We start from the raw sequence: 9675 nt of genomic DNA, 5'->3' as shown, positions 1-9675 counted from the left end.
ACGAAGACACTGACACACATTGTTTTAACTCTAAAGAAGTGATGAAGACAGGGATGGGCCTGCACCATAGTGCTGCCACGACTACACAGCCAGAGGCCTCCCTGCCTGGTCACTTCAAGTGAATAACTAATATGTGGTTTTATATTCAGCACTATATGGTGATCTATACTGTTAGTATCCAGCGCTATCTGGGGGTCTATAGCATTACATTGAGGTGCAGAGCACTTTATGATGAGCAGGTCATTGTATGGATGTTATACAGCGCTCAGTGGCGGTGCAGAGCTTTACTGGCCCCTCCAAAAACATCAAATCTTTGAGCTAATACGGACACGGCCAATAATGTCGCTGCTGTGCTGTATACCCCATACCGTGCAGTGTATGTCTATAGTATTGGATCCTTCCGTATAGTGGTGAATACGTCCACATATTTACTATACCCCGTGCAGTGCCCTATACACCGTCCATAGTGCTGGATACTCCCCTTACAGTGACCGACATATTGTGCTGTATATTATCTATAGTGCGGTTTACTCCATAAAAAGCTGCATACCCCCATATAGTGCTGTGTTCTCCTTCCATACACCACTTTATACTCCATGTGGTGCCGCATACACTTTCTCCATAGTGGTGTAAACCCTCCGGCCATAGCGTTCTGTTCTGCTCTAACGGCGGCTGGAAACATCACGGTCACTAAGGGGTTAACTCAGGTTCCGCCCACAGGAATATTCACACAGACGCTGTGTCTTACTGTGCGCTGATTGGCTGAGGTCTGAATGTGAAATCCCCGCACAATGGCTGAGTTCCCCGCTCTCTGTCCTCTGCGCCCCGCGGTGTCAGGGGGGGTCTGGGGCTGAGTGACTGTCTCTTCTGTAGCTTTATATTCAGCGCTATATGGAGGCTTATAATGGGGTCTGTGCAGCATAAAGAGAACTGAGCAGCGACTCCGAATACAGCAAATGTGAACACGTCCAATCCCCGCAGAATATGATACAGGGATGGGATTTGCTGTCACACATTGTCTGCAGTGATTGTATATAGATCCAGTGTGAGCGGCAGTGTCCGTGCACCACACTGCGCCGCCCCATGGGGAGTGAGGACGGGGCTGGACACAGGGTCGCCCTGCACTAGAGGAGTCATCAGGAGCATCTGCCCACATTATACCCATGTAATGCCCGTCCCCAACTCCCCGCAAAAAGGGCACAACAGCGGCTTCTATTCAGCATCACTCGCTTCAGACATGGAAGGTGGGGATCGTGTATAAGACCGGAGCAGTGAATGCGGGTGACACCACATCATAAGCCTCCTTAGTGCCACTTATACCCACTGTGCCAACCCAATAAGATACTGCATTATTCGCGCTGTACTCCATAGTACTGTAATCCAGTACTAATAAGGCAGGAATAGAAGTGACGTTATACAAAATCTCCACTATATAAAGAGATCTGCACAGATCAGTCAGAAGAGCCATTGGTTATGGAGGATACGGGATCGGAGGCGCTCACTTTTCTTGCAGCGCTCAGCACCGACCCGAGCTCCCTCTGAGAAAGGTCATAACAGCGCCTATTACTCGGCGCAAAGCCTCAAATCATAAACTACCAGTACCACTTATACGCAATGTACTAACATCCGGATTACCCTGCCTATTGCCATTTCCCATTAACGCGATTATATTAACATTAATCATCAGCGGCGCCAGCTCCTGTGAGGACGGGGCCAGCTCCTGTGAGGACGGGGTCAGCTCCTGTGAGGACGGGGCCAGCTCCTGTGAGGACGGGGCCAGCTCCTGTGAGGACGGGGCCAGCTCCTGTGAGGACGGGGCCAGCTCCTGTGAGGACGGGGTCAGCTCCTGTGAGGACGGGGTCAGCTCCTGTGAGGACGGGGCCAGCTCCTGTGAGGACGGGGTCAGCTCCTGTGAGGACGGGGCCAGCTCCTGTGAGGACGGGGTGGTGGCTTTTAGAAGAGCCTTTGTGTTGTGGAGGATGCGGGGTCAGCGGCGTCACTTGCCCTTCTTGCTGCTCTCCGTCTTCTTGGGCAGCAGCACGGCCTGGATGTTGGGCAGGACGCCTCCCTGGGCGATGGTCACCCCACCCAGCAGCCTGTTCAGCTCCTCGTCATTGCGCACGGCCAGCTGCAGGTGCCGGGGGATGATGCGGGTCTTCTTGTTGTCCCGGGCGGCATTGCCGGCCAATTCCAGGATCTCAGCGGTCAGATACTCCAGCACAGCGGCCAGATAGACCGGAGCGCCGGCGCCCACCCTCTCGGCGTAGTTGCCCTTGCGGAGAAGCCTGTGCACACGACCGACCGGGAACTGCAGTCCTGCCCGGGATGAGCGGGTCTTGGCCTTAGCTCGGGTCTTCCCTCCTTGTTTGCCGCGTCCTGACATCACTGCGTTGCGTTTTCTGATATCAGCAGGTAAAGAACTGTAATGTGAGTATTGTGCCGGCTCCGGAGTGTTTTATAAGCTGCTGCTCCGCCCTCCTCTCCTGTCATTGACTGAATCTGAAGTCATCCATGGAAATGAGACTTGTGGATCCACCAATGAGGGCAGAGGGCAGAGAGCCAACGTCACATTGCTCACATGCCTTTGTCACCCAATAGAACAGCGATGTGACAGCAGTGTCATTTGCATGGCCGGGCTATAAATACGGCCGCTCTGGGAGGAGCAGGATCATTATTCTCTCTCCAGTGAAGAGATCTCTCTGCTCTCATCATGCCTGATCCCGCCAAGTCCGCCCCAGCGCCCAAGAAGGGCTCCAAGAAAGCCGTGACCAAGACTCAGAAGAAGGACGGCAAGAAGCGGAGGAAGAGCCGGAAGGAGAGCTATGCCATCTACGTGTACAAGGTGCTGAAGCAGGTGCACCCCGACACCGGCATCTCCTCCAAGGCCATGGGCATCATGAACTGCTTCGTCGGTGACATCTTCGAGCGCATCGCAGGGGAAGCCTCCCGCCTGGCGCACTACAACAAGCGCCACACCATCACCTCCCGGGAGATCCAGACCGCCGTGCGCCTGCTGCTGCCCGGAGAGCTGGCCAAGCACGCCGTGTCCGAGGGCACCAAGGCCGTCACCAAGTACACCAGCGCCAAGTGATCACCACCGCTGCTCCGCACCACAAAGGCTCTTCTAAGAGCCACCACATAGTCTAATCTGAGCTTTATCCTGGGGTAACTGAGTATACAGCACAATAGCGCGGTATATAGTGCTATAGTTAGAATGTACAGCACTTTTTATATAGATGTGTAGCACAATATTGCGGTATACAGAACTAGATTAGAAATATACTGCACTATACAGAGATGGGGTTATATGGCAATGTCAGTACACAGAAGTATTTGGAGATACATGGGGGTATATGCAGCACATGGAGACTACAGTACTATATGGGGATATATAGCAGTATATGGACGTATACAGTGCTATGAGGCTATAAAGCCGTATATAGTACTATATGGAATTATATATCCGTATATTGGGGTTTACTCTTGTCAGTGTCATTATCCCATACTCCCAAGTGTACGTGGAGGGGGGGGGGGGGGGGATGGCAGGTCTGAACTTTGCACCGGGGCCCCTCAAACTCTAGTTGCGACACTGATCATCATAGTCTCTATTGGGGCTCACAATCCAAATTCCCTATAACTGTATGTCTCTGGAGTGTGGGAGGAAACCGGAGACCCCCGAGGAAATCCACAAACACGGGGAGAACATACACATTTTATATTGGCTCTTGTCATCTGCCATTTGGTCCCTAGATCTGGGGGATTTCTTCTTGCTGCAGGACATGTGTAAGTATGAGAAGTGGCAGGTGACTGGCATGTATGAATGCCATAGTCCTCACAATATTCCTCACATGGGGAGCAAAATTTAAACATGGAAACCAGGATGAAACCAGTAAGACACATGGGGACCAGGATGGAACATATATTGGGAATTTGGATGACGGTGGGATGAGAATGCCTCATGGTGACCAGAATCTGCACTATAAAGAATGTACAGCACTATATGGAGGGATTCTGAACTGTATAGGGTGCATAACGCTACTTGCAGGGATTCTGAACTATGTAAGGTGCACAGGACTATAGGGAGGGATTATTCCCTATATAGGGTTAATAGCATTATATGTGAATATACAGCACTATATTTAGGTATACAGCACTACATGGCGGTATATAGCACTGTTTTTTATTGCCTCTTTGCCAACCTATTTATAGCAGAAAAATACACAACATGCAGCACTATATGGCGTATGCAGCACTATATGGCGAGGATACAGCGTTATATTAGGTTATAAGTGATTCAAACACATCGTTGTATTTACGGTAGTTGAGAAAGTCATGTAACCAATAGAACCGTATTAAGCTCCGCCCCCTGCAGCTCATTGGTGTTTCTACAATTCTGATTTCCATTGCCCGCTTCAGATCTGTGCAATGACAGGAGAGGAGGGCGGAGCATCAGCCTATATATGTCAGTAGTAGCTGTTCTCGTCATTAGTTGCTTTCTTATTTCTTAGCTGGAACAATTATGTCAGGACGCGGCAAACAAGGAGGGAAGACCCGAGCTAAGGCCAAGACCCGCTCATCCCGGGCAGGACTGCAGTTCCCGGTCGGTCGTGTGCACAGGCTTCTCCGCAAGGGCAACTACGCCGAGAGGGTGGGCGCCGGCGCTCCGGTCTATCTGGCCGCTGTGCTGGAGTATCTGACCGCTGAGATCCTGGAATTGGCCGGCAATGCCGCCCGGGACAACAAGAAGACCCGCATCATCCCCCGGCACCTGCAGCTGGCCGTGCGCAATGACGAGGAGCTGAACAGGCTGCTGGGTGGGGTGACCATCGCCCAGGGAGGCGTCCTGCCCAACATCCAGGCCGTGCTGCTGCCCAAGAAGACGGAGAGCAGCAAGAAGGGCAAGTGACGCCGCTGACCCCGCATCCTCCACAACACAAAGGCTCTTCTAAGAGCCACCACCCCGTCCTCACAGGAGCTGGCCCCGTCCTCACAGGAGCTGACCCCGTCCTCACAGGAGCTGGCCCCGTCCTCACAAGAGCTGGCCCCGTCCTCACAGGAGCTGGCCCCGTCCTCACAAGAGCTGGCCCCGTCCTCACAGGAGCTGACCCCGTCCTCACAGGAGCTGGCCCCGTCCTCACAAGAGCTGGCCCCGTCCTCACAGGAGCTGACCCCATCCTCACAGGAGCTGGCCCCGTCCTCACAGGAGCTGACCCCGTCCTCACAGGAGCTGACCCCGTCCTCACAGGAGCTGGCGCCGCTCATCTCTGCTGTGATCTCTGCAGATGTTACTTGGTGGAGTTTCTATAATAGGGGGGATGAGCCGCACCCGGCAGTGGATTTAGTGCTGTGTATTAGGTTGGCTCAGTGGGTATAATAAGTTGCACTCGGGTTTATGATCTGGGTTGTGACTCGCTCTCACTGCTCCGCTTATACTCGATCCCCGCCTCCCATATAGCGCTATATACCCCTGACCTGTCCGTATACAGCACTTGTGTTACATCCGTTTCTCGCCTGTATTCGCCATCGGCCGCTGCAGACAGTCGCTCCCGGCGCTGCAGACAGTCGCTCCGGCCGCATCCACAGGGTTCAGCTTTTCTGTTCTCGGTTGATCCTTGGACCTGAGTGAGATCAGAGGAGCCGGGAATTGCGGGAATTTCTAGTATTTATCCTGTTGCTCCCGGGATTTCGTATTTTACTGAGTGACTTGGTCCGATCCTTTGTGAATATAATATTCTGTATAATCCTCATGGCTGTATTACCCCAGAGCGCCGCTCACCCTCCATATAGCGCTGTATACCCCTGCACAGCGCTGAGTATACTGTATGTGGCGGTGTAATTACGATCAGATCTTCCCGCACAGCAGAGACCTCCGCCTGACCCCGCGGATCACACAGAGCGGGAGAAACCCTAACCCTAGACATAAAAGCACCACGCGGGGCCGGCTCCAGGTTCTTGTGGGCCCCATCCACACACAGACACCGATACGAACACGTACATATACATATTTAAAGACAAACTCACAAAAATACATATAAACAGACAAATCTATACAGTCATATACACTTACACACACACACACAACTCTGCTACATACAGACAGACACACACACACACAACTCTGCTACATACAGACAAACACACACACAATCTGCACTTACCCGATTAGGTCACGGTGGAGAGGGGGCCCACACAGCGCCGGACAGAAGCTCGCCTCCATCATCTGTGGGACTGAGAAGGCGGTACCTCCGCCCACAGATGAAGTTCAAACCAGGATGTCTGCGCACCTTAAAGTGACGGCGCCGCAGATTGCTGCCGAGGATTGCGGTCCCCGGAACTCGGCCGGGGCAGCAGAACTGTAAAGGCAAGTGGGCCCCGGCCAAGGGACAGAAGAACTGACGAGGCCGAGTGAGCTCTCCAGGGCCCCAGCATTTGCCCGGGTTTGCCGGGTGCTGACGCCGGCCCTGGCACCACGCCTGCATTAGTTTGTTTTTTCAGCGATGGCGTGGCCCCCGGTCATGAACTCACCTTCTGGCATCTTCAACACTTAGGAACCATTCCGATCCCGCGGCGCCTTCGTGTGCACATGACATGTAACTGGTTGGAAGCCAGAAGTTACATCACAAGAGCTCAATGCATCTTATGAGAGCCAGAACGAGGCTCCCATGGAGATCCATTGCTTGGTGACCTCCAAAAAACACCCGCGCTGCCAGCAGGTCACAAATCCCCGGAGACTGGAGCGCTGCTGAACATAGGTGAAGGCATCGGAAGGTGAGTATCAGACGGGGTCAGGGCACCAGTCCAGAGGTGCAATAACAAAAATGCCGGAGTGAGGCTTAAGAAGTGAAGCGGCAGCAGTTACTGAGCTTTCTTCATACACCGGCTTCATGAGTCACGTGTGCCGCCCCAGCAGCGGGTCGAACCGCTCGGATCCGGGATAGTGTCAGTTCGTGGCTCGAGGGTCTCCGGACCCGGGGGCTTAGTGGCCACACTCTAAAGTAAAAAGGGGATATTTACAGAGGAGTTGTAGTTCATGACGCCACCCGTGGTGTGCGGTAACTGGGAGTACCGCTGCTGCCGTTGGGAGTACCCAGGGTGATGGAGTGGGGCAACAAGGTGTCATTACCCTCCACGGGTAGGGGTAGGCACCAGAACTCTGGATGAGGCTACTGGGTGCCATTAAGTGGAAATCACTCAGGTACTCACTCAGCCAATAAACAGATGCTGACAACCGGGTAATCCAAGTCCCTGGTGCCGCTGCCTCTCTCGGGGAGCTCGTCCGGGTCCCGTCCCCCGCAGTGCTGCCTGGTGATGCGTGACCTGCCTCCTGCCACAAAGTTTAAATTCACCGTAGAGGCCCAGTAGTCTGGAATATGTCGGGCCCTGCTCCCCACTGTGACTAAGTGTGGGAGACTGCTCTCATGGCTCACGCTTGGGATTTCAGTGGGCTGCTTGTATGGAAGGCCCTATCCCCCTCGTTGCGCTAGTGCCCCGATTCTGGACCTAGTGGGAACAGTCCATAAAGGCTCCGCTCTCCGCAGGTTAACTGTCGGGTTGCCTGAAGCTTCTCCCCGACCTAGGGTCCGTGTACCCCGCCGTACCATCAGTCCCGGGTCAGTGATAGGAGCAGGCTGCTGACCATCCTCTTTGACAGGTCTAGGCATCTTGCCTCAATCCCCTGCGACCGGGGGTCCGACTCCTCTTGGTCCAGATCACCGCTTGCAACCTAGACAGCTTCTCCTGGGAGCCGCTACTCCCAGCCTCCTCCACTGTACTACTCCACTTTTTCATTCCACTCTTCACTCCTCACCTCCCCTTCCTGACCCCTAGGTGGGCAACCCTATTATGTTTAAGCCACCCACTGGTGGGTGTGGTGCAGGGTCTTCTTAGGATTTGATTTGCTGTTGGAGACAGCACTGTAAGATGGAGACCCAGAACCATGAGGGATTTGAATAGCGCACTAAGGAGAAAGAGCGCGCAGAACCCTGTGACGACCTGAATACAGTGGTCTAGGGGCATCACACACATATACTTTATGAAGCAGGAACAGCTTAAAAGTATATACTGTACCTACTGACATATTATATATAGCAGTACCATGCTTGGGGGCTCAGTACTCGTTAAGAGCGGATCATCCTTGGATGGGCGCGACTCGAGTATAACGGAAGTCAATGGGGAACTCCAGCATTTTTCTAGAAGATTTCCCCATTGACTTCCATTATACTCAGGTAGTCGAGTCACACCTATCCGAGCATACGACTGCACTTAACGAGTACAGAGCACCCGAGCATGGTAGTGCCCGCTCATCACTAGTTACAAATACAGAGTACCTGAGCATGGTAGTGCTCACTCATCACTAGTTACAAATACAGAGTACCCGAGCATGGTAGTGCCCGCTCATCACTAGTTACAAATACAGAGCACCCGAGCATGGTAGTGCCCGCTCATCACTAGTTACAAATACAGAATACCTGAGCACGGTAGTGCCCGCTCATCACTAGTTACAAATACAGAGTACCTGAGCATGGTAGTGCCCGCTCATCACTAGTTACAAATACAGAGTACCTGAGCATGGTAGTGCTCACTCATCACTAGTTACAAATACAGAGTACCCGAGCATGGTAGTGCTCACTCATCACTAGTTACAAATACAGAGTACCGAATGAACATCCTCAGAGCCAGGGGAGGTCATCATTTTTGCCAGGGGTTGTATATATAGATATATATGTATATATATATATATATATATATATATATATATATATATATATATATATATATATATAATGCGTGTGTAAATATATATATGTGTGTGTGTGTGTGTGTCCGGGATTGGCATCTGCACCGTCGCAGCTACAGCCACAAAATTTTGCACACTCACACGTCTGGTGAGGTAATAAGATGTCGGTGGGGAGACGGACAGCGACAGACAGGGAAAGAGACAGAGAGAGACCGACAGACAGAGAGAGACCGACAGACAGAGAGAGACCGACAGACAGAGAGAGACCGACAGACAGAGAGACCGACAGACAGAGAGAGACCGTCAGACAGAGAGAGACCGTCAGACAGAGAGAGACCGTCAGACAGAGAGAGACCGTCAGACAGAGAGAGTCCGTCAGACAGAGAGAGACCGTCAGACAGAGAGAGACCGACAGACAGAGAGACCGACAGACAGAGAGACCGACAGACAGAGAGACCGACAGACAGAGAGAGACAGAAAGAGAGAGACAGACAGAGAGAGACCGTCAGACAGAGAGAGACCGTCAGACAGAGAGAGACCGTCAGACAGAGAGAGACCGACAGACAGAGAGAGACCGTCAGACAGAGAGAGACCGACAGACAGAGAGACCGACAGGGAAAGAGACCGACAGGGAAAGAGACCGACAGAGACAGACGGGGAAAGAGACATACCTGGAAAATGACAGACCTGGAAAGAGACAGATAGGGAATGAGACAGACAGACATGCGAACAGGGACAGAGACAGGTAGACAGAGAAGGAGGAGACAACCAGAGAGACAGAGAAAGATAGATGGGGAAAGACACAGACCTTGATAGAGACAGACGGGGAAAGAGACAGAGAAATAGAGAAAAACAAGGAAAGAAAGAGACAGACAGGAAAAGAGACAGACAAAGAGAGGGGGAGACAGACGTGCTCTGTCTGTCTCTTTCCCAGGTCT

The 9675-nt window shown here is 52.5% G+C and overlaps 3 protein-coding genes across 3 annotated transcripts; 2 read left to right on the top strand and 1 right to left on the bottom strand.

Annotated features, from left to right (window-relative positions):
- Nucleotides 1–1996: 1996 nt before the first annotated feature.
- Nucleotides 1997–2383, bottom strand: LOC142302632 (histone H2A type 1). Its single transcript, XM_075343735.1, has one exon. It carries the CDS (start codon nucleotides 2381–2383, stop codon nucleotides 1997–1999), a length of 387 nt encoding a protein of 128 aa, XP_075199850.1.
- A 327-nt stretch (nucleotides 2384–2710) lies between these two features.
- LOC142302636 (histone H2B 1.1) lies at nucleotides 2711–3091 on the top strand. The gene has a single exon (XM_075343738.1). It carries the CDS (start codon nucleotides 2711–2713, stop codon nucleotides 3089–3091), a length of 381 nt encoding a protein of 126 aa, XP_075199853.1.
- Nucleotides 3092–4519: 1428 nt separating this feature from the next.
- Nucleotides 4520–4906, top strand: LOC142302634 (histone H2A type 1). Its single transcript, XM_075343736.1, has one exon. It carries the CDS (start codon nucleotides 4520–4522, stop codon nucleotides 4904–4906), a length of 387 nt encoding a protein of 128 aa, XP_075199851.1.
- The last annotated feature ends 4769 nt before the right edge of the window (nucleotides 4907–9675 follow it).

This window comes from Anomaloglossus baeobatrachus, chromosome 4 (assembly GCF_048569485.1).
Source record: "Anomaloglossus baeobatrachus isolate aAnoBae1 chromosome 4, aAnoBae1.hap1, whole genome shotgun sequence".
NCBI classification, from domain to species: domain Eukaryota; kingdom Metazoa; phylum Chordata; class Amphibia; order Anura; family Aromobatidae; genus Anomaloglossus; species Anomaloglossus baeobatrachus.
The sequence above is the reverse complement of the archived record's forward strand: the minus strand, read 5'-3'. Positions and strand labels throughout refer to the sequence as shown.

Coding starts and splice junctions, on each gene's coding strand:
- LOC142302636 (XM_075343738.1), top strand. CDS start 2,711: ATGCCTGATCCCGCCAAGTCCGCCCCAGCGCCCAAGAAGGGCTCCAAG.
- LOC142302632 (XM_075343735.1), bottom strand. CDS start 2,383: ATGTCAGGACGCGGCAAACAAGGAGGGAAGACCCGAGCTAAGGCCAAG.
- LOC142302634 (XM_075343736.1), top strand. CDS start 4,520: ATGTCAGGACGCGGCAAACAAGGAGGGAAGACCCGAGCTAAGGCCAAG.